Below are 25,738 nucleotides of genomic sequence, written 5' to 3'. Positions count from 1 at the left end.
ATCTTTCCAAACTAGAATGACTTTTCCCTTGATCACAATGTTTTCATATGAATGAGTTTCTAATGCAGCCTAATGTTGTGGTGATGGTAAAAATAGGTGAAAATAAGCACCCAGGATTAGCCCAAATTTTTTTCTGATCACATTCTTCCAAGTGCAGCGATCCTACAGAAAATGTTAACAATATAGAGCTATTTTCTATATTTAATGGCACATCAAATAGCTGTAATGGACAGGTCATGCATACATTTGGGTTAGTGAAGAGGACAAAAGTGTAGCACAGATTTCATTTTTTTTAAAGTTGTAATTATGCTGTCAGGCTGCCTTCTATGTGTTAAATTTCATCCAAAATCAAAACAAATAAACAAACCTTGGAAGTAAACATAGCATTTAATATCATTAGGTCCTTTAAGTGTTCTATAGATGTTGGTGTATTTCATAATCTGATATTGGAAGGCTTTTTATTGGTGATCTCAGCTATGTGTACAGTAAACTGCATGGAAAGTTTAGGTGTGCCTGAGGAGGTGTAGAGGTTGTTTAAACCACCACAACTGAATGTGATGCATCCCCTCAGAGAGCTGGTCCTCTCCTTCCTCCTTTTGCTGGGTTTCTGGTATTCGCCATGGTGACCATGGAATATGGGTCCTTTGTTGGGCATGACCCATTCTTTATGGTCACGTGCATTTATATTTATGGTACTCATTAGTATTTACCATTACTAATGGCCAAGCAGTTCCATCCAAATGAAGAGTCTAATGGGCTTCCAGGGAGAACTGCTCCAGTTCATCTCTTTCAGGTTTGTTCTTTGACGCGGTCAGCCTTCATCACTCTGACTCTAGCAAGCCCAGCTAGCTCGACGGGCTGCCAAAGTCAAGAGTGGGCTATCTCTTAGGTTTCTCCAGAACCCAGAGTACAGCTAGGGCTCCAAGCCCCCTTTGGCCGCTTACGACGTTCAAGGGAAGGTGCAGGATGAGAGGGAGACCTTTCTAGGTTCCAGGATAGGGTTTATTGGGAGCACAGGGAGGAGGGCTAAACGCAAGGGAAGGGAACCCAAAAAGGCGAGGAGAATGGGCTTACATCAACTTAAATAGGGGACCTCCCCTGAGGGAGGGTACAAAGCATCAACCAATCAGGAGAAACGGGGTGTAACACAAGGCGGGATTGCATATGTACATAACCAAAAGGGGATAACATAGGCGGGGATTTCAACATGGTAACAAATCATAAACCGAGAAAAGGATTACTGATGCAGGACATTCTAGAATAAAGGGAGGGGCCAGGAGGGATTGACAATCTATGGGGCAGGGATTAGGGTGAAGGACAGGGAAGTTTCTGGATAAAGGGGCGGGGTTTAGGGCGATGGACAAGGACAAGTGCGGGAAAGGGAGAAACCATTTTATCACAACATAGGGGTACAACTGGGAAAAACCGTTGTAACAGGGGGAATATTACAATCAAATAACATGCAAATTAAACACAAGCTACAACAGTCCTTGGCATGTATCTGTACAATTTTCAAACAGCACTGCATTATTATGAGTTTGTAGATCTGGATGGCTTTTGGTTTCCTTGAAGAAATAGTGTCCTATGTTTTCCCTGTTGACTTGGCAACACTTTTTTGTTTCAATAGCTCTAGATACTTTAAAAAGCAAGAATTGTCTCTTTCTGTATCTGTTCTTGGTACAGGGAAGGTAATGAGAGTGTTTCCTAGCTTCAGCGCTCTACACACAAATTGGATGTTATTACAGATCTTGTGCCCAGAAAAACATTGGACTTGCAGACCTTCCATTTGTCTAACAGCTCTGTGAGATGTTCCAAGTCAGAGTGGCAGTTAAATGCCACTTGGGACAGGTCAGTTTTTCAGTGTTCCCACTTCTAACTTGTGACACAATGACATGATAAAACTCATATGACAGACATCACTATACTCAACTCAATGCCTTCTAATAATGTGTTGTTTTACATTTATTCCTTGCCACACAAGAGGCCTTTTATTTTAAGCTTTGTACAAATTGTTGCTTTATATAATAATAATAATAATAATAATAATAATAATAATAATAATAATAATAATAATAATAATAAATATTTCCTTATAAATACTACAGCATCCATGTGCTTGCAACATAAACAAAGTACAGCAGTAATTTAATGATGCAAAGTTGGGAGTACCACTGATAGGACAATGTTTTAATAACCATGTTTACAAGATGGCCATTAGATACGTGGATATGTTCCTGAGCCGTGACACCTTCCTGGTTCCTGGACACTGAGGATGCTGTAGAGCAGAGAAGGAATCCAATTTTCATATTTATGGGAGTAGAGCTCACTGTACTTTCAGTTTCTTGCTTCTGCACTGAGCAATGTGTTCCCTACAAGTAGCAACTTTTCTGATTCATAAAGCCCACAGATACGTACAGGATAACACTTCCAAAGGAAGGACAAAATTAGAAAATAGGAATATAAATGTAGATAACGGCATGTGTGATGTACATAAGCCTTGAGTTGTAAGGATAAGCTAGGAAGGAATGTCACTGTGTAAGGGAAAAGGCAGTTTAAATAAGGAACAGACAGACACAGGTATGGAATACTGGAGGTTTATCTGAAAATAGTTACAATTGTGTTTTGGGGGGGCGGTTTGTAGCTTGGAGGTGAATTTGACTCATAACTTTCAAGAATCATTCTGTGCAGTTATGACAGGAAAGTATAGTGACTATGAAGTACTAATTATAACATATTCCATTGCTGCATTGTTTATTATACATTATTGTATTATTCATGTGTTTTTCCTCTTTGTTTTTTTCTGAAGAAGGGTATTTATTTCAAAGGCATGAGAGAGGTGCAGTCCACATGGGGCTCTCAGCAAAAAGTAGTAATTCTTTAACTTTTATATTTGAGGCTGATTTCCTTTTATGTATGCTAAAATATTGTACTGGATTCATCTTAATGAACATTTAGATGCAGATATCCTGCTTTTCCAGCCCAAGAGGCAACCTTATGTAATACATATTTGCATATTGACACAGTTGCAATACTAGAGCTAAAGGAAAACAGAATAAAAGTCAACAGTGTGTTAAAATCTGCTTGCAGGGAAAAGTCCCTTTAAGAGCTGGCATTATTTTGTCTCAGTCACATTTACTTCATGAAATAGGCATAGCCTCGAGCAATACCTAGACCTGCAGCTCAGAAAAAAAGTGAATGTTAGAGAAGTTATAGACAATTTTTTGAACGTATAAACTTCTGAAATGTGGTAATGAAACCTAGTATGTTACATCAATGCAGATCAGAGGAGAATACCAGATACTGAGTAGAACAATATATTACCTATAGAGCAGGATTTAACACGGCTTTTTAGTACAAAAAGCTAGGACTAGGACAAGTGAACTTTTCTAGTGAAAAAAATGTGGGATGAGGTTGCATCTGCCATGGATTTGCAGAAGTAGCTACTTAATGATGTGTTTGAGGCTCTCAGGGTTAGTCTCCTGTGCGAGATAAATGCAGAGTTGAAGTAGCTTTCATTCTCCTTTGGCCTTGTCCCCATTCTCCTGTTAAAACACTTGCAGTTCCTGCTACCTTGTGCATACCCATCCACAGCCATTAGCATTGTGTTACCCACCAAATAACGTTTCTCTGTATACCATTTATAAAAGCTGGAGGGATGGGTGTCAAAAGAATTTATTCTGGCCTCTTTCAGCATCCTAGGAAAGCCGTTGGGATACTGCCAACAAATCTATGCTGTCTTTTCTGATAGAGGTGTCACAACAGTTTCCTGCAGGAAAGTCCTCTGAGCCTTGAGGCACACAGCTCCCACTAAAATACTTTGAGGAGGCAGTGATGTGGTTTCTGATACCAGCCAAGCTGTGTGAAGGACATCTACAAATGTTACAGGACTATTGCAATTCTTAGAAAATAATGATGTAGGTCTAACAATATAATGGTTTATAATTAAAGTTGCTGTAAACTTCATTTGCATGGTACGGTATAAATAGCTCTCCACATCAAAGGTACGTGTAATTATCCTTGAAAATCTTGTAGATGACAGAAGACTTATCTAAATAGGAAAGAAAAAGCTCCTAAATCTATACATGTGGATGACTTTAGAAGGAGCATTAATTATAGTTTGCTCATTACTAAAAGAAAATTAATTTTTGCAGGTTCAGTTAAGTGTCCAAATCCAACCATTATTCTACATGTGCAAGAACCTGTGGGGGCTTTTATGTTCTAATGATGTTTCAGTCTTGGCAGTAACAGGTTTTAGCATGTTCCTGCTGGACAGGAACATTGTTCTATGAGACCAATGTTCCTAAACCTTCATAACCAGATTTTTATCTAAAAGTAGAAGTGTTTTAGATACCGTGATGTCCTTCAGGCAAAAATGGATTAATATTTCAGAATATTACTCACACTGCATTGCAAGCTAGCATATCATAATGAATAAATATTTTTCTAAATTGAAAAAATGTCACAGCCACAAACAGAAGGGCTTTCTTCTACAAATTGCAGTTTTCTCCTTGTGGCCTTGTATTTTTATTTATTGTATTTGGAATAATTAAGCAGAGTGGAGTATTAATGCAATGTTATAAATAAGGTTAGGGTTGCCAGATGTTGTTCATTTTTCCTCTCCATTTTTTTAACATGCATGAGCATTCAAAATGTAGGCTGATATTGGGTTGCAGGAAACTTAGAACATTTGGTCTTACATATCTTAAGGTATTAAAAATTGAGCTTGTGGAGATGCTGCTTTGCTGATTCATTTGATTGGATATACCCCTCATTTCTATTTTCACTTTCAAAAAGACCAATTCTTAAATCAGACAAAAGAGCAAACAGCATACACAGTCTTTTCATGAAGTCTTTTCTGAAATAAGTAAATTGTGAGATTCATTTGTCTAATAGAGAAGAATATTCAATGCCTTCATATTGTCCAGATCACATATTGCTTTGGACAGCAATTTTGCTGTGCATAAATAGGTTAATGTAGTCAAATGAGATAAAAGTATAGGAATCAGCTCAAATCATGAAGATGAAATACAGACTGCAGTGATACAATTCATGGTAGAGTGCAAATATAAGTATTTGGTTTCCCTATATGAGCCTTGTCCCTACTGAAGGGAGAGAGGAGAAAATAATTTGTCCTTTACACCCACTCAGTATGGATGTACATTTTACTATAAAAGTTCTGTTCCTGAAATACGGCCTTTCAAAAGTAGAAGATGGTTGCTAATAATTATTTCTAAAGAGCAGAAAGTGTTTAACTTTACACAAAGAGTTCAGGTTTAAGACATTTCCATTAGTGTTCAAAAATACCTTTTCAGAATACAGTTGAAAAATTCAGTGTGTGTATATATATATATATATATATATATAATATATATATGCATCAAAGTATAAAAAATTGTTCCCTCAGCACCCAAGTCAGCTATTTGATATTATGCCAAAAGAACACAGTACCTCCTATTTTACTTATACGTATAGATAACATATATATTATATACTTAAACCTCCTATATTACTTATACATATCTCTCATTTAAAAACACAGAAGAGTTCTTATATTTGATTCTGGGGTTGATGAGATTACCTATACAAATTTATGGACTTTATAAAATGATCCAGTTAGTATAGGAAAGGCATCATTCATTTACTGATTTGTTCAGTTGAATGCTTTTAGCTATGTTTATTAAAGTATGTGCACTTCACTATCATGCTCTTTAAACTGGAGGATTTGAGTATGGCAGAAGGTTCAAGCAGACTTTGAGTAGTCTCTTGGCATTCAAAGTTCTCTCCTCCCTGTAGATATCCCAGTTCAGCTTTCTGGGACATGTGCTTTGTCCCTGAGAATAAATCTCAAGAACTAGAGTAAACATTTGTTTTCCAGTAAACGATTTCTGATACCAACTTTGATATCAACCTTGATATTGAAGGGGGTGGGTTTTGGTTTTTTGGGTTTTTTTTAAAATTTAAGTTAATTTTAACTTTGACTTGTTTTCATTGATTTAAATGTCGAAGAAAACAGCTATGAATTATGTAGTAAAATCTTAAGTCTTTAAACATAGGAAATAATTTATATTTTCACTGTGTTGATCATTCTGGAAAAAAAGCCCATTGCCTGCTTATATCTGATTGCACTTGTCTTTTCTCAGTGGTTATTTTCACTTGAGTTCTGTTCATTTTGTGATTTAATGACATTGAAATAGATAACTTTTTTTAATTTTTTCTTTTTTTTTTCTTTTATTCAGTTTATCCTATTTACATCAGTTCACATTTAAATAGAAATTTATTTCTGCCTAAATGTTGCTTTCCTCAGCTATGATTGGTATCATCTTCATGGCTACATATTGCAATTTCCTATTGCATCTTTGAAGATCTACCATTATGAAAAGTGAAAATAAATTTCTTGGTTCTTCTGTGTTGCTGACAATAAAACTGAGATTTAAGAAAATAGTTCATTATATTAGTTTTCTTAATATTGAGATTCACAGTTTTCTACCATAGTCTACTTTTAGTTGCAAATGAAACTAAGGTTCCCACCATCTTTTATGTCTAGGACAAATGTGTCATGTCTCATGTAGTTACTTGTGTGTTCCAGAACTCCTTTTTTTCTGTGGTATGTGCAATAGGGAAATAATAAACTTTACTGCAGAAGTCTAATGTATACTAATCTGTTTTTTTTAATTTAAAGATTAAGGGGTTTTTTCTTCATAATTTTAGTAGCACTGAAAGTGAAAAATAGGTTTAGCTCTAACTTTATATCGACAACTGTTGCCACCCATGTTTTCCTCACATATTTGTTTAAGGTCACCCATGCTACACTGAAATAACCTTCAAGATGATCCAGACTTAATCAATGTGCTGACATAATGCTGTCAACCTTATCCTCAGAAAAGGTCATCTGCTAAATGAAGTAAGTGGGTTAGGAAATACGAACTGTGGCAGAATAGGGGATAGCATGTTTCTGTGTACTATAAAAAACATGTACAGTTATCTAATGCTATTTGTTTGCCTACACAAATCAGATACAAAACTTCTACAGTGATGGAAATTCCTGAACTTCAGCCATTTAAATAAATAAAACTGAGCCAGATGTGTTATATTTTGTTGTGTTCTGGGATATATTTAATGCATAAACCTAGAACTTGGTCGGCAGGACAAAAGGATGATGGAAATCAGAAGAAAAAGATGAAGAGTCTTCTTGCAGGAAGGATGTGGGAAAGATCTGTGTTCCAACCTCCAGAGAGAGTGTCCAGTTGTCCCTGAAGTCCCAAAAGGAACTTCACTCTAATGCTGTGGCACCTTCTCTGTGCCAGTCAGCCACCCTGACCTTCCTTTCACCAGGCACATTTTGCTCCACATACTCTTGTCTCCGCTGGGTGAGGAGCTCTTATGCTTGCAGGATCTTCACAGCGTTGAATCCAACAACTTTTTAGATCATTCATACTGGTGGGAGTAACTGAACTAATGGAAGCAGAAAGATTGCAAGAAATAGCTGCGTTCCAGGAGAGAAAAGGTTTCTGATTATTATTGCATGGATACAGTTCTCCCTGTCTGTTTCTCATCTCTCTTTCTTTTCCTAGAAATATTGTAGCAGTGGAAATATATTTATGAAAGCATTTTGCAGGAGGTGCTCTAAAGTATGAATGATTTTCAGTGAAATCATTAGGGGGAAAAAAAATTAATGAGTTCTACCAGGATACCTGTTCTGTAAGTTACTGATGCCTTAAGTTTTAGCTTTCATCTTTTCCAGATTCTGTACTGCATTAGTGTGTAACTCTGAACTTCATATAAAGTGTTAGCAAGTTCTTTTTACAGTGTAGTTAGACAAAACAATCCTTTTCCAGCCTGAGAACCAAGGCACCATTGCAACTTTGGGCCCAAAAAGTGCAAACAACAGCAGATTGAGGAGAGCAAACTCGGAGGATGAGACTTCATAACCTGAAACTGTAATTGGACAATTAACCCCAATATGTAAATGGACCAAAACTTATAAAAGTATGAAAACTCATGACACACTATCCATCTTGGGTCCACCTTGGATGGAGTCACAGCAGGCTCTTGTATTGCCCAAGGTGTATCTTTCGTAGGCCTTCTTAATAAATACCTACTTTATTCCTTTAACCCTATCTGGACTTTGTTCTAGGTAGCCTCTTTAGGCATCATTACCGGGCTTCTTGTAAGCAAGAATCAGCCTGATGTACCTACATGAAAATTAAACTTGATTCTGCTAACATAATTAAAGTCCTACTCAAAGGCCTGGAATCAATTTTGTCATTTCACTGGTTCATCAAAAGACACTTTTTAAAAAATAGTTGTATATAGTAATTACAGCATCACATTTCTGTCTCTTTGACCCACTCTACTCTCCCCAGTAAGGAGCCATTTGAAGAACTTGAAGATGATTGTTTTTTGAGAAGGTTGCCAATTTAATCTAAAAATCAATTAAATTTCACGGCAGTTAAAAAATCCTCTTTGTATCCAAATCCTCAGAGCCTTAGGGGGAAAAAGCCTTTGGAGTGAAATGTAAGAATTTTAATGTTTTATGCAGAAAGACAGAATTTAGAGGGGATGAGAAAGAAACAAGTGTGATGTGCTTTTTTCCAGTTGCTCTGGCATACAAACTCTGTTTTTCCCACTCACACTTGTTTCACCCCACTGGTTTCAGCACCTCATGTCTTGTGTTCTCCTCAGCTTCAAACATCGCTGCAAATTCAAAGAAACACTTTAGCTTTCTCTTTCTAGCTATGTTTTTGAATGAATAAGTGAATTGAATAAGTGAAGGCTGAAGTGATGCGGTGAAACAAGTTTGAGAGATCTGAAAGGCTTCAGAATTTCAAAACGTGCTTTGCATGTAACTATGGTTTTATAAATAATTTTGCTGTTTACTCTATGTAAATGCAGAACTGCTGAAGAAAATCTTAAAAAAGGAGGCAGTAGTGGTTCTATGTTTAAAAATAAATCTATAGCTATTGCTACTAAAGGTATCCTACAGTCTATTATACAAACAAGATTAATCAATTTAATATTTCTTTATAGCATTCATCTCTTTTACAGGCCCTGTAGATGCCAAGTTCTCCAATTAATCTGAAAATCTATGACATGCATTCATATAAATTAATGTATTATGATTGCTAGCTAACAATATATTGTATAGTTGTAATCAAAGCATTTACTTGGGTATAGATACCATGCATGAGTTCTCTCCATTTCATTTTGGGAAGCTACCATATTGTGAGTGGCTAGGCAAAGAAAATCCATTTGATAACAGCCAAAGAAATTAAATAGTTGTTACTCATTCCCTATATATGACGCCGTAGGTTTATGCATATAGTAATGTACATTTGTAATTTCTTATCCCCCAAGAATGACATGTGTATAATGCAGCTCTGTTATTCTCCACCAAGTATACAGTATTCATCTTGTAAATGGTTGCTTTGTAATAGTATTTAAGTCCAGAATCTGCTGTAAACTGTGTTCTCATATGTTTTTATTGGTGAGCAAAAGACAAATACCTCAGTGATAAAAGGGGGAGTGTGCTCCCTGCTCTCATCAAGTCTTCAGACCTGCTTAGCAAAAATTTTGAAGCAGCTGAACTATGCTTCATCATAATTCCATATTCTCAATGCTCAGAATCACAGAAATAGGTTGTAACTGAAGGAACAGTTAGTTGGATAAGCTTTAACAACTGGAGTTAGGATTTAGACAGGTGCTAACGGAATGCTTTTGTCTCATGTGTCTCCTTGTCAATGCTGAAGTGATTCTCCTTAGCTCAGAGGTGATGCAGGATGTGTGCATGTATTGCCCAAGTTCACACAAATTGCTCATGGTTCGGAGCAGAGAAAGGTTAGGACATGGCCTCAGAATCCTCCCTTTGTTTTAGGCACATTTTCACTGTTTTGCATGTTTATATCATTTCCTCCCTCTTCCCGCCCCAAAAAATCAACAGATATCTTCAGTCTCCAGGTGCTGCCACAGTGTCAGTAATGTGGACCACTTGAATTCCTACACAGTGCATGCTGTAGATGTGTAGATGTAAAATATCTCCCAGCTGTCATGTATAAACTGCAGCATTGTGAGGCAGTTAATCCTGATAAATCCTGAGTTTTTCAGAAAAATATACTTCTTCTATTGTATGGTGTTTCTGATAATTATCTTGTGTCTAAATATTTTCATTTTCAGCCAGTAATGCTTCAGCTTTCATTTTAGGTTGTTTATATTAGAAGAATTTCCTATTTTTGACTTGTCTTGAATAGGCTGGCAAAAATTGGTACTTTATAGTTTCTACGTTAAGGGGTTTTTATTTTATGTTCTACTAGCTGTTTGTTTTTTCTCTACAGTGCTTTGTCATCTATCATTCCTCAATGTATACAGGATGATAAATTCCCTGTCTCTGTTAATGAAAGTCAAGAATGCTTTGCTTCTCTCAGGATTGGTGCCATATTACCAGGACAATGTATTGATTTGGTTGACTGCCAGTGTGTGATGCATGACAGAAATGAGAAATTGAACTTTCTGAACGTGAAGTAAATCATGCTGATGATGATATATAAATGATTGAGGGAAAAGTGATCAATCAGATGGTCTCCACTGGCAACAGAGCTACATACAATTTAATATATAGTAAACTAACTGTTGTTTTACAGTCTAAATCAAATAGTGTTCTGTGCTAAACTTACCTTTTTGCAAAGATTACATGGAACATTTTTGGGTTTAGTATGCTTATGTTTCTACTTCACCAACATGTGGTCTGATAATTTAGAAGTACTGAACTGACTTTATTAACTCTTGTTTTTTTCTTGTCAAGAGCTATAAATTGTTTTTTCTAGAGTGCTTATTACTATTTTAAATTGGTTGATCTTTAAATAATTTTAACTAGTAAGTAGAATTGTTTTGAGTCCCACCTTCCTGCAGAAGGAGTTTATTAGAGCCTCACGTAATTGGACTTTACTGTAAAACATCCACTAGAGAATGAATAGGCCCATTCTCTCTTTTGGCAGATGTTTTCAGATATTAGACTTGTATCCGATTATCTATCTCTGGGTACTTTAGCAGTACACAAGAACATTCATGTGCAGATGACTGTAACATTCTTTTCTCTCCTCCACGCTCTGAAATGAATGGGATAATTTTATCCTTTTTGGAAAGAGGGAGAAATATTTTAATGAAAGCTTAAACAGACTTCTTGAAATTCTCCTTATTGATACCTACTAACAAGTCTTGTCATTCTGAGTCTGTCTCAGCTTATCATTTGCCCAATGTAGTTCCCTTAAGCAGCAGGGAGTTCTCCTCAAAGCCACCCAGAGCTGCAGTTTGGAATCTTGGGTTTGAACCTGTGGGTAAGAGTTTCCAAGGATTCCTCTCTCCTAAGAAGTAGTTGTCAATGTTTGCTTAGTGTTAAGGCTCTGAGAATCTAGGAAGAAGCTGAATCACGTCTTCTTGGTAGAGAGTAATGCTGAAGCATTTGGCAATCAGCTGGAATGTAAATCCTAAAGTTCTCTTGTGTGAACCCAAGTAAGATTAGACAGTTCAAGTCTAAACTGCTCATAGGCAGTTTGGCAAAAAAGTTCTTCTAATAGATATTCTAAAAAATACAACCAAATAAAAAGCCTTTTAGCACTTTTATAAACTTTTCCCCTTACATAGAAAAGTGGTGTTTTTCCCTTCTGAAACTTATTTTAACATTTGTGTTTTTTTCAGAAATAAACAAAATAAAAATAAAATATTGATTTATTAGCTGTGAAGTTTAACAGTTTAGTTACTTAAGAATTAAATAAATTACCTTGATTAATCCCACCAAGTTCAGTAAATGGTATTACAATCTGGAACTTGCCACTGGAGGGCAGGGTAGATGTCAGAATATCAGCAAAACTTGACAATATCACAAAGATACTCCCAAAAAAGTAATATCAAGCTTCCTAAACTCCCTAAGGATGTTTTGTTATATTTTTCGTAACATGAAATGCAGTAAATGGCTTTTACATCTCAAGATCAGCCAATATAATTAATCGTCCTTATTTTATTTTAGACTTTATTTTATTTTAGATTTTATTTTATTTCTCTCTCTGAAAGCCTAGAAAAAGACTTGAAAAATATAAAGTGGTGCTAGGCAAGGAGACATAAGTAAACTGTTTGCCTCTTTTCTGAAGATTGTGACCAGGAAAGTAAAAGGCTCTCTTATACAAAACTCTGGAATTGCTATCAACATACTATTGGAATGTATCTACCAAAACACTTTTTAAAATTCTGTGTATTAGATATATTTTTATAGTTGGTTCAGTGTTTTTACAGATTATTTGGTTCATGTCTTCAAACTTGCTTGCGTTCCGCTAACACTGTACACCTGGTTGCTACTTGGATTATCAAAAATTTATGATGCACAGGAACAGTTTTATAAGTTCTATGCATTATTCCTTGAAATTCAGTGGTATTTGAACACTCTAAAATGGTATTTAGTGAACAATTTTGTTCTTTGTCTATGGATGAGGACTTAAAATCAAGGTGGTTTATATTTTTATTATCTCAATTTGCAAAAAAGTCATGGTCATTATTTTGTGTTTTAGTTGATTTTATTTACAACTTTCAATTACAAAATCTTTAGATTCATTCATAATGAAACATTAATGAATATTGTATTTCCTGCTTTTGCAATAGATTCATTTCTGATCTCTCATGATCATTTCTGTACACCAACTCTGTAGCATGCAGCTTGGCTCAGCTACCACTTGGGAACCCAGTTTCCTTTTTCATGGATACTTTTTATGACTGTGCTGTGTTCTGGGTGTTTTTTTAGGTGGTGGAAATTTTTTCCTTTGGTTGATTTCTTGTGGATGGTTTTTTTGCCACTGATGGATGTTGCATCTGCTATAGTTGCTTCCTACGAGGCCTCTTACAAGCCTTACTGAATGTGGCTGTCTTTTACTGCATTCAAACCTTTTTAGAAAAATCATTATGCTATTTTTTACAACTTAAAACTAAACATTGCCAGTGCTGATGTTTCAGCTCAGGGACAGAAATTACAGCAAACTCATGCCATTTTATCCAGCTTTGGGATCAGAAGTTACCTTAAGCTGATGTACAGCTGCGATCTAGAGATGGAATGTGTATAGTCTTAATTTGATTTTAAAGGCCTGTCTTGTTAATACATTCATGTATTAACGTATCTTTAAAAAAATACAAAGCCAACAAATATTAAAATACACATAGGATTGCCTTTTGAAGTTATATTTGGAATGACCTGTGTCTGTATGTTTCTAAATGGTTTAATTTTAGAAATATATTTTATGTATTTTGAGTTCATGAACTGTTGCCCATGATGTCAGAAGAGATTTGTATCTCACTTGTTTATTCCTATTTTTATAGATGGCTATACAACAGATGACATTGAATTTTACTGGCGTGGGGGTGATAATGCAGTCACAGGAGTGACAAAGATTGAACTGCCACAGTTCTCCATTGTAGACTACAAGCTTATCACCAAGAATGTTGTTTTCTCTACAGGTTTGTGGAGGGGAACTTAAAAGGGGAATTATTTAAAAAACTTTTAAAACTGGATTAATTCTCTGTGTGCAGTTGAGAAGCAAAACTTTTAGAAACAGAAATAAAATAGAATAGCAACTGTGAATTTGGAAAGCAGAAGTTTTTATTACAGCTTCCATAGTGTATAAGGCATCATTCATTAACATATGAAGAGGGCGCAGTAATCTGTCATGTTAAGGCTCATCGAATGAGCTGCATTTTCTGTTTACCTATGAAAACTGATTAAGCCACTTATTCCTCTGTGCTGTAAACCCAACCCAGAGTGTAGGAAATTTAGGAACCTTTTCTCTGTATTTTTAGACGTTTGTTTTGCTGAGTTAGAGATGTATTAGACTAATTATTTTGTCTTCAATGTAAAATCTTTAAAATGCTTTTTCCAGGATTTCCAGTTTAACCTATTCTAGCAAATGTATTACTTTCTGAAGGCTGAAAAGATGCTTTCTGAAAAGGAGCAGAAAATCAGATTGGATTTCATGAAATTAAAATAAAGCAAACAAATAACTAACATAGTTCAATGACATTAAATTGTTCAAGAGAGGGAAGAGTTGGATTCGGCTGTTACTAGGAGATATTTTCTACCTACTTGAGAAACCCATTAGGTGTGTTAAAAACAATTATCTTCAAAACTCACTTTCCAGATGTGGGCAGAAATTATCTTTGGAGGGAATATTGAAGGATTTTACATCCCAAATTCTTCAAAATCAAGCAGAAATGGGAAGAATGATTTCTAGGTACCCATATTAACAAATGTTTTATACACTACAATATTTCTGGAATCCAGTGACAAAAGACGAGTGTTGCCATTCTTGGGAAGAGGTTTAGGATAAGGATTACACTGAAGCTGACATACACCAGTTTGTCAGAGAAGAGGCATTTCTTTGTTGCTTTGTTGCTCTGATGTGTATTTTGGCTGTTGATGGTTGAATGTTATGATTACCAGCTGATAAACAACTAGAGCATCTTTGTATCCTTAGCATAAAAGATGATTTAATCCTAATTCTTGCTGGAAATTTTGCAGCTGAATATCCTGGATATTTCAGCTCTGAGTGTACTATGTTGAATGAAAATATAACCAAAATGACAGAAAAGAAAAATGTTTTCAGGCATTATACAAATAAATTATGGCCATACCAAATATTCTCTTTTAGGTGCCTACCCAAGGCTGTCTCTCAGCTTTAAACTTAAGAGAAACATTGGTTACTTCATTCTACAGACCTACATGCCTTCTATTCTGATCACTATCCTTTCTTGGGTTTCCTTCTGGATTAATTATGATGCTTCAGCTGCAAGAGTTGCTTTAGGTAGGTATTTTTACACATTTCATGTGATGTGCATTAGCTGAATGGTTTTTCTGGCTTCTAGCTGAGTGGATAGTGCATGATTTGAAAATAAAAAAATATATGTTAGATCTTTTTATGTTTGGCTTGTTAAGCTTTGTATTATTTGAATCAGCATTTAACACATCAGAATTTAAATAAAAATTAAAATGATTTCATGTCTGAATCATCTAGCTGTATAATCATTGTAACCAAAACTAGCCTAACTGTCTCAACATATTCTGTTGCTTTCTTGCTGCTTGTTTTTTCTCTGAAAAGAATGCACTTAGTTTGCTTTTGCCCGTGGCAGTCCAGAACACACATTCAGCATTGTGTTGTGGATTATAAATTGCTTTTCCTTTCAGGAATTAAATAAAGTTTTATTAGGGTTGTCCTCTTTGAGGGAGGAGGCTGTGCCTCAAATCCCGTGTCCAGTTCTAGGCTCCTCCTTTCAAGACAGACATTGAGGTGCTGGAGGGTGTCCAGAGAAGGGCAAGAGAGCTGGGGAAGGGTCTGGAGCACAAGACTGATGAGGAGCAGTTGGGGGAGCTCAGCCTGGAGAAAAGGAGGCTCAGGAGGGACCTTCTTGCTCTCTAAAACGTCCTGGGAGGAGGGTGCAGCCAGCGAGGGGTTGATCTCTTCTGCCAAGTAACAAGTGAAAGGACAAGAGGAAATGGCCTCAAGTTATGGTAGGGAAGGTTTAGATTAGATCCTAGGGGAAATCTCTTCACCAAAAAGGTTTCCAGCACTAGCAGAGACGGTTCTGGGAAGTGGTGGAGTTACCATTCATGAAGAGATTTAAAAGATGTGTAGATTTGGTGCTTGGGGACATGGTTTAGTGATGGCAGTGCTGAGTTAAAGATTGGATTCAATGAACTTAAAGGTGTTTTCCAACCTAAACTATTGTAAGAATCTGATTATTTTTTTCTTAATTACCTTACATTCCAAAAGGAAAACTGTTTCCCTAATTAATATCTAAAGTATGTGTAAATATCATCAATAGTCCCATGTGTGCCTGTTTATTCTGTGCCCCTCATCATAAGGAGTATGTTACAAAAATAAGTATCTCTATCTGTTGCCAAATTTTGTCTAAATCAGACTGATTCCTGCCAGTACAGATCTTATATAGCTAAAACAAGTAAATGCCTATAAAATACGCCATTGAGAATTTGACATTTTAATGTTATAGAATATATCTGAGTTTTACCAGACCTTTCTGTGTCGCATTTTGCCTTAAGAATTTGAGACTGCTGGCATCCTGAAAATGCTGGAGGAAAGCAAGATAAAGTGACTGTATGTAGCCTGTAATTTTTAAGTGAGACTCATTACAGAAGGTTGCAGTTTAGGTGGTTGAAAATATACTTATGGAATCCACCTAGTGTTTGCTTGACTGAGCTCAATTTATTACAGGTATAATGTTTTTTATGCTATGCAAAAAATCCGAGTCCAAGATAAGGACTGAACAAGATGTTCCTGGAAAAATTCAAACACAGAAAGGATATCTATAGAGAGTGGCAGCAAGGTCACGTAGCCTGTGAGAAATACACACAAAAAATCTGAGCAGCCAGGAATCAGGTTAGGTAAGCTAAAGCCCTAAGACAGAACTAAATCTGTCCAGGGATGTCAAAGGCAACAAGAAAAGCTTCTATATAGGTACATCAGTGCTAAAAGACAGTAAGGGAAAATGGAAGTCCTCTCTGAAAGGAAACAGGGTCTGGAGAAGACTGAGGTACTGAGCACCTTTTTAATGCCTTGCTCTCATGGACAAGTGCTCCAGATACGTTGCCAAGTTGCAGAAGGCAAAGGCTGCGGCTGGGAGAATGAAGAACCACCTGCTTAAAGGATCTTGTCTGAGACCATCTTAGTAAGGAACCTGGGGATCCCAAGCACAAGTCCTTGAGACCTGATGAGATGCATCTGCAGATCCTGAGGGAACTGGCAAATAAATTGGCGAAAACTATCCATCATATTTGAGAAGCCATGGCAGCCTGGCGAAGTTTCACTGACTGGAAAAGTGGAAGCAAAGCCGTCTTTTTAAGAGGGGGGAAAAAAAGAAAATTTGGGGAACTGCAGAACTGTCAGCCTCACATTGGTACCTGTCAAGGTCATGGAGTAGATCCTCCTGGAAACTATGCTGAGGCACATGGAAACTAAGGAGGTGATTCACGAGTGTCAACTTGGCTTCAGTAAGGGCAAGTTGTGCCTGAAAAAGTCTGTGGCCATCTACAACAGGGTCACAACAATGGTGGAATGAGGGAAAAGCAACTGATGTCATCTACCTGGACTTGCACAAAGCATCTGACACTGTTATGCATGAGATCCTTCTCTCCAAACTGAAGAGTTATGGATTTGTTGGATGGACACTCAGTGAATAAGGAATTGGCTGGGTGGTTGTACTTAAATAGTTGCAGCCAACAGTTTGATGTCCAAGTGGAGACCAGTGACAAGTGTCCTCAGACATCTGTGTTGGGATTGGTGCTTCTTAACACCTCTGCCAGCAACATGGACAATGGGATTGAGAGCATCCTCAGCAAGTCACTGAGCGGTGTGGTGCTTTCCACATGCTGGAGGGAAGAGATGCCATCCAGAGGGACCTTAAGGGGCTGGAGAAATGTCTCAAAGATAATTGAGTGACTGGAGAACCTCTGTCTATGAAGACAGGGAGTTGGAATTGTTCAGCCTGGAGCAGAGAAGGCTCCAGTGAGACCTTACAGCACCTGTGAGAGCCTAAAAGGGCTCCAAGAGAGCTGGAGAGGGACTTGGGACAAAGGGATACGCCTTTAAACTGACAGCGTGTGGATTTAGATTAGATTTTAGGAAGAAATGCTTCACTGTGAGTGTGGTGAGACAGTGGATCATGTTGCCTGGATTGGGGCTTTGCTATCCCTGGAAATAATCAAGACCAGAGTGGATGAGGTTATGAGCAACTTGGTCTAGGAAAGTTCCCTTCCCATGGTACTGGATGGTTTTGAAGTTCCCTTCCAACCCAAACTTTTCTAGGATTCTATGAATATGGACAGAGGTTAGAGATATCTTTTTTGCACCAGGGGAAAAATATATTTTTCAATCTAGCATTTGAATTGTATAAATTATTATTCTGGAAAAGAAATTAAAATTCTTTCAATCACTAGACTTCTCAATTCTTTTTTCCAGGAATCACAACTGTGCTTACAATGACAACAATTAACACCCATCTTCGAGAGACTCTTCCCAAAATTCCATATGTGAAAGCTATTGATATGTACCTTATGGGGTGTTTTGTCTTCGTTTTCATGGCTCTGCTGGAGTATGCATTGGTCAACTACATCTTCTTTGGCAGGGGACCTCAGCGTCAAAAGAAAGCAGCAGAAAAAGCTGCCAGTGCAAACAATGAGAAGTTGCGAATGGATGTCAATAAGGTAAACTGTAATGGGGATAAATTTTTAGCATTTCCCCAAGGAGGCAGACTCTAACTTCTGTCAGACAGTGCTTTAAAATGTGATTTCTTGTAGAAAATGAGTGGAGTGTAATTATGATGACCTTGTCTTAGCTCTGCAGAGCAGTGTATTTAGCCACCTCAGCAATGAATGTTGCCCTCTAGCCTGGAAAGCTGAATAACTTGTTTCTAAAGCATGCAGTCAGTGAAGCTTTACTGAGAGATGTTTTCTTAGTCAGAATTTAGACTTGAATATGTACAATATGTTTCCAAAGGAATAAATCCAAAATGATGGCTGTATATTCTAGTAAAATCTATATGGAACATTGCAACTAAAACCTAAATTTAATCTGCTTTCATAAATCTTTCAGATGAGCTGGGTAAGAAATATTTGCCACAGGAGTGTTTAAAGCTTGACAAGTTTGCATATTTTCAATGTATAATGGGCCAGGATACTATTGACTAAATTAGGAACTCAGAAATAAGCCATCAATGTGCTGTGTACTTAATTTTGAATCTAAAAGTGGCCCCCTAGGGATGGAGAATTGAGGCAGAAAAGATATTTGCCAAGATACACACTTCAGGGAGAAGTATCCATTATGCTTAATGAAAATGGGGCACTTATCATAAAGCACTTGTAATTTATCACTTTGACCATTTTGGGATGAATATCATACAGTGGCAAATCTGTGCTGAATGCAGAAATGTTCTCAGTCTAAAATGTATAAACTTTCACACATATGCAAAATTGGAAAGTTAAATGAGGTTGAATTATGTTTGGGGGGACTTTTTTTTTTTTTTTTTTGTCAGGAGAAGCTCTTTGAGTTGTAATTCATAAGGACAGCCCAAGGAGAAAAAAAGTCAAAGTCAGAATTAAAAAATAAATCTGCATTAAAAAAACCTCAAGGGATTATTTGTCAATCAGAAACTTAAGTTTCATACAGCTGTAGTAGTGAAATTTCTAATGTTTGTTCAGAACCTCTTCACACATAATGGGCCTAAAGACAGAATAATATTTTATTCCAAAAATCCATCACATGTTGATAGCACAAAACAGTTTTCTAGGATATAGTTTGTAAGAAGGACAGTTATATCGCCATGGTTCAGATCTCATCCATTCATTGGTTTATTTTTTTACTTTTTGATTGGAGAGAAACATATTTTAATGAAAGCATACTCATAATGATGAGTTTAATTTTGATGTTAATATATATTAACTTTTAACATTGTCAAGTTCATGAAGACACTAACGTGTTTTTGTTTCTAGTGGTGACTTTTCAGAAATAAAAAGATCTGTGAGTTTTTATTTAATATGGAAAGGGGTTTTTTTTAGTTTTTAAAATTAAATTTCACTTTTTAAAAAATGCTATAAACTACCCTGTAATTTTGTAAGACTAGACCTGCATTTACCTGAAGCCTTTCCTCTAACATCAGTAGAAACTGAAGATCCATAAGTGTCAGAATACCACCTCTAGCTGAGGTATATTTTTATACACTTTGCTTCACTTGTGGTGTTTTCAATATTCTTGCTCATGCAATAGTTCTTTCAGCTGTGTAACAGAATTGCTGAAGTCCGCTGGAAAATTGCTAACCATGAAAAAGAATTTGAAAGCAGTAAGTGATATGCTAATCAAATTCGCTAGGTAGAGTAAATTAATTTCAGTAACTGTTGCAGAAATTTACCAGCTTACACAAACTACACTGTGGAACAAAAGTAACAACTTTACATTACTTTTTTTTTTTTTTTATACTGAACTTTTTTGCTAATGTACTAGGCCAGTATGGTTAACAGTTGTCCTGGTTTGAAAAAGACAGGTGTGCTAGGGAAGAGCGGGGCCTTCCCTCGAAATGGAGCTAACAAATCCCTCTGAGTTAGTATAATTTTGGAATTAAGGGGTTCTCGGGCAAAGATACAGGGATAGAAATAACAGTTGTTTGCTAGTATATCTAACAAGACAAGCAAAAACAACAACTATGAAATTAACAGAGAACAGAACAGTAAGCCAGTTCCAGTCCTTCTCAGCTGCAGGCGCCCTTCTGTGCGCTGCAGTTACCGTCACCATTGGCATTGAGTTTGGCAGGTTCCCGAGTGGACAGGAGCAGCTGCAGGGCTGCTGGGGATGATGGCGGCAGTGTCCCAGATGGGAAAGCGATGGAGGAAAGACTTTGCTCACAGCGTTGGTCCCGGTGCTCCAACAGGATGCTTGGAGATAGCAAGCTGAAGCGAGAAAGCGTCCAAGCAGGGCAGCAGTGCGGGGTCCAACAACAGAAGAAGCAGCTCCTGGCGTTGGGATGGGGGGGGCGGGGGCGGCGGTAGCATCGGCCTTCCTCCTCTGACTCCAAGAGCAAGTGAGCGAGCAACTGCCTCCCAGCCTCCTTTACCTGCTTCTAATCTTCTAACACCCCCCCTTCCCTCCACCCTCTGAGGGTCTCAAGGACTCAGCCTCAATATCCCTTAGCATGTCAATGGGAAGAAATTCCACAGACGGAGAGGAAAGGAAAAAAACCTAATCCCCAACAACAGTCTGTGGCAGTTCCACTCTGGGATTGTCCAGATCCACTCTGATCTGGTAATCAGGTTTGCCATCTTTTAAGCCAAAGACAGGGAATCAAATAGGAGAGGCTCAGAGAACTTGTCTTACTGCACAGAGACTGCTCAGGGGAGAAGGAAAGGAGCTAACAGCTGTTCTTGTTGTTTGACCAGCAGAAGAAAATGAATTAGTTTTTAATGGAACTGAATATTTTCTCTGTTAAAGGGAGACATATTATGTAATTGTTTTCATTTATAAGAATCAAAAAGGGGTCTGAAGTGCTGAAATTAGTTCAGAAACAGTTTTTCATAAAAACCAACATATTTTATAAATGGAATCTCACAAACATTCCATCTTTAACTAGGCTCCAATAGTGAAGGATTGATTTTACAAGGTATGAGTGTTCTTTTGTGATATTACAAGATTCCTCTTGAATCACTATATGCAATATTATGAACATCAAAATCAGGTACTATATGAGAGAAGATTGATGCTATGAGGAGTAAACCTCAAAATGTGAGGATGAAAACTTTTACTCAAAACAACTTCCGTTACTGCATTCAGCATTGACACTGTAAAAGAGGTGGATAAATAGTTACTGGAACTGCTATTTGTAGCGCAGCATCTTTGTTTATACTTTGTAGATCAGAAAATCTGTAATAGTTTTCTTGAAATTCCAACAGTCTTGTTTGGTAGCAATCTCATACAACTTTCAATCAACAGAAGGTGGTGAGAGGAGAAGTGCTGACCATTCCTCTCATCCACAGCTGTTTGCAAAATTGAAGGAGAAGTTAATTTATGCTTCCTTTATGCTGTTTAATTCTTTTTCATGGACTGATTCCAGGGTGGACATGGGCACTGGTAATCTCTATTTTTGCTTGGTGTTATTCAGAAGATACTAGAGAGCCTACAACACAGTGTGCAATGGAACCTTTTTTTCCATGACTGTGGTATCTGCTGAATCCATTGCAATCTCTTGGAGATTTGGTGACTCAGGTGTCCTGTTTTTTCTGTTAGCGTGAACTCCATCAGGCTGGCTGCAGACCTTCCCCATGGCTATTCCAGATGAAACTTTGCTCAAATATTTTTTTTTAATTTCATATCAAGTGCATATCATATGCAAAATATGGTAGTTTGGGGTTTGTTCTGTTAGGGTTTTTTTAATCATGGAATTGTTTGAATCTGCAGGGACGTTTAAAGGTCACCTACTCCAACCTTATTTTAATGAGCAGGGTCATCTTCAGCTAGATCAGGTTGCTCAGGACACCATCCAATATGACCTTGGATACCTGTTTCCAGGGATGGGGCATCCACCACCTCTCTGGGCAACCTTTTCCACTGATTAATCACTTTCGTTTAAAAAAAATTTCTTCCATCTATCTAGTCTGAATCATCACATAATATATATTGCATTTTCAAAGACTGTGGATCCAGTTTGGAGTAATGGAAAGGTAGAGAAGGGATTGGGCCTTTATCTTGATTTGCTTCTTGGATACTGAAACCTGAGTAATAAAATCATATAGAAATTTAAAGAACATAAAATTCAAGGAAGAGTCAGACTCAGTTACCAGCAGATACACTGCCACAGACTTTTTAAATCATATTGTACTTGCTTGATTTTCTTTCCAGTGAGTTCAGATGAAAATGGCTGTCAGCATCATCATTCCACTCTTGAAACTTCTCAAGCTGCATTTAGCAGTTTGTTCCTTTAGTCTAATTCATCATCTTTTGCCTTGTCAAGACTAGTTGTTCTTTCTGTAAACAATCGTGTTGTTGCTTCTAGGTAAATCATTGACTTTATACTTACTCTAGACATCTTTCATTTATTTGAGATAGTATCCACGTAATTTCCTCACCTCTCTTTTCAAGTTTTTCATCTTATGTCTTGAAATGCCTTTCTTGCCTTGGTAGTCTCAAGTTTCCTAGTCTCTTCTGTTCTGATTGGCACAGTACTGCAAGGTTACATAAGGATAGGCACATTGGGAGTGGGTATTATGGTATAGATAGTCGAAGCAATTGTTATGTCTTTTTATTCTGTGAGCTTTTGTATTTAAGATAAGAATGTTGATGGTCTTCAGTGTCCTTTTGGTACTTTGCATTTCATGAATCTTCATGCTAATATTGTCTATGTTTCTTCAAGATGATTAACAGATACATTAAAATACAGGGCCAAATTACAGCCTCTGGCTTCCCAATATCACTTACCTGTCTTTCTATGGGTAATTGTACATGCATCTGGGACGTTATCTCTTCTGTTTTAAGATAATGTGTACCAAAGGCTTTACTGAAATCCATAAATCGTATCTTTTTATTCAGTAGCTACATACAAATGGTCTAGAAAGATTTGATCTAGAAGCCTCTATGACCCTGTTTTTTCTTTTCATTGTAATTTTTTTGTTCTTGTTTCCTTTTGGGATAGAAGGGTGCAAGGAAAGGGAAACAAGCTACATATAACTCTTCAGGTTTTCTGCCTATGAAGTCTGGCTTTGTCTCCAAGAAGATGATTCACCTAACAATTTCAGTGTAGAGCCTTGTACAACTGTAAATGATTTCTTATGCAGATCCCCAGCATTTTAATAAGTTTCATTTCTGTTATGAGAGCTCAGATAATGAGTTTTTTGGTGCTCTCTCAGACCAAATTTATTCCCCTTAAATTTTTTCCGGAATCCAGGAGCCAAGTTATTTTTGTTTGTTTTTAAATTTACTCCTAATTTGTTGTTTCTAATGGTTTTACCTTGGATGTTTCCATCTTGGAACTCTGATTTAGATGAGCTTGCTGATGCTGACCATTGTGATGAGTCTGATATATCTTCTAGACATTTGCTGTCTGATCACCTGCCAAATTCTGTATTTTCAATATGTGTTCTGTTACTAAATTTCCTGTCAACCAGCTGCATAACCTGCTGTTATGTCTATTGCTGTTTTTTCTACAGTTGCTCATCTGACTCATTTGATCCAAACTACTATGTACATTAATAGACTACTCTCAAGGCATAAGTAGGATGAAAATGCTTTTAAATATCAATTAAATCTATATTTGTTATTCTGGATAGTTCATAAAACCTCTGTAGTGGTAAAACAAAGACTGTCGCTTTAAAGATCATGGTAAATGAAAGGCTGACTCCTCTTCCTCTGTAAAGAAGTGCTTCTTGCCATCTGTATGTTTGGCAAGAAGTGATTCCCATGGAAAAGCAGCTGTATGGCATCCTCTTCCACAGCATCAGAGGCTGAAATGTGTCAAGCAGTAGCAGAGATGATACTTGCTGTGAGTATTGGGAACACTTCATACATGAAGATTCTCATAAAAGGAAGAGACAGATCTGTCTCTTTAAGGAGGTCCTGGTCAGTCTTTTCTTCAACATCACTATTGTTTCCTTACTGGGATATTACCTAGAAACAGGATACGATGCTTTCTTTTTTCAACTCAGATATCAAACCTTACAGAGGCATTACCACATAATGATTTGGTGCACCTTTCTTCCATTTCTAGTCTTTCTAATTCTTACCTGTATATCATATAGGTAGTGTATATCATATAGGTAGGGTTTAAGTTATTTCTAAATTACTAAATTTTTTTCTTTGTAGTTAAATCATCTAGGTTTATAAGAGTTAATTATTGCTAATTAATATTCCTTATATAGAATTTCTTAGCTATGTTCTTTCAAATCATTTGATCTGCCACTTCACAGAAGCAGCATTATGTTTTGCATAATGTAAAATATATGTAAATACATCACTAAATGTGGTTTTAGATTGGATGCATCTGCAGTAATCGTTAAAGTCTACATTTCCAACTTAGCTTAAGTACAGAGAATGCTCCAATGCACCAGCAGTATACCTGAAGTACATGAAAACATAGGTCACATAAATAAAACTACCTTTAATTTTGCAATCATATTCTGTTACTGTGAGCAGTAACATAGCAGTTTCCATCTGGGAAAGAGGGGGAAAATGTCATTGTATTATGCAATGCTTTGTAAAACTGTTTATACAGATTTATTCAGTCATTTTCTTTAAATAAATGTGAAGTGACATTGCTAACCAATGCATGTTTAGATAAGGTTTCTTTTCTGAACGCAAACACTTTTTTAAAATATCCTGAGTGTATTTTTAAAACAATGAGTAATTCTTTACTCAGACCTCTTTGTATTACATAAGGTATTCAGTCAGCACACCTGAAAGGGACAGTGCATTGCTGCTGAAAGTGCAAATCATGAACAAGGGAAGCTGTCAGACTAATGGCATTTTTCAATCCAAAATTTGGGTACCAAGAACATGGAATATGATAATGGGTTTAAACACATATTAATAGATTTGAATACAATAGAAGTGTTCTCAAGAAATAAATGAAGGGCTTAGGGAGCTAAGAAGGATAAAACAAGTACAGGTATCTTTGCAATTCATTGCCCTCTTGGTCCATTGTTGTTCTATCTGGACTAGCACAGGGTTGCTAAAGTAAGTGAGATGGCAAGCCAACAATACATAGAAGCTTAACCTGCCCTCACTTTTTCCCCTTCAAGTTGTCTCAGCTGCTGGTTTTTTTCCTGCAGCTTTTTGACCAAGGAAAGGAGTCTGACCAAGTTTATCTGGACAAGTTCAATAGTTTTCCTCAGATCTTTCACTAAAGGGAACTCCATTGTGTTATCAGAGCTTTGAGAGAAATAAGAGCATGCACCTGTTTCACAAGTGATTACACCTAGTTATTTCAGCTATGCAACTGGTAGTCTGAGGATGAACTGGCAGTAGTATAATCTAGCAGGCAAATGGGCTTCTAGAGCATTCTGCTTCCCCAGATTCCTACTTTCAGATTCACTGTCTAATGTATGGGTGCTCTTGGAGCAAGGAGACTCAGAACTTTCTAGTCCATTGTGCCAGAAATGCCCTCTGATACAGCAGCACACTTGGAAATAGCACAGACAGCTCAGGTGCTGGTGTGCTACCTTACATTT

At 36.9% G+C, this 25,738-nt stretch overlaps 1 protein-coding gene across 8 annotated transcripts in view; it reads left to right on the top strand.

The window, feature by feature from the left end:
- GABRB2 (gamma-aminobutyric acid type A receptor subunit beta2) overlaps positions 1 to 25,738 on the top strand; it is a 179,751-nt gene that overhangs the window by 134,208 nt on the left and 19,805 nt on the right. For all 8 annotated transcript variants that reach the window (XM_088173812.1, XM_088173816.1, XM_088173810.1 and 5 more), the window contains 3 exons: positions 13,351 to 13,488; positions 14,676 to 14,828; positions 17,997 to 18,241. In XM_088173812.1, coding sequence (XP_088029938.1) covers positions 13,351 to 13,488; positions 14,676 to 14,828; positions 17,997 to 18,241 — 536 coding nt within the window. The remainder of the gene's footprint in view (positions 1 to 13,350; positions 13,489 to 14,675; positions 14,829 to 17,996; positions 18,242 to 25,738) is intronic.

This window comes from Sturnus vulgaris, chromosome 15 (genome assembly GCF_052056855.1).
Source record: "Sturnus vulgaris isolate bStuVul1 chromosome 15, bStuVul1.hap1, whole genome shotgun sequence".
Classification (NCBI taxonomy): Eukaryota; Metazoa; Chordata; class Aves; order Passeriformes; family Sturnidae; genus Sturnus; species Sturnus vulgaris.
This window is presented reverse-complemented; position numbering and strand designations above follow the sequence as displayed.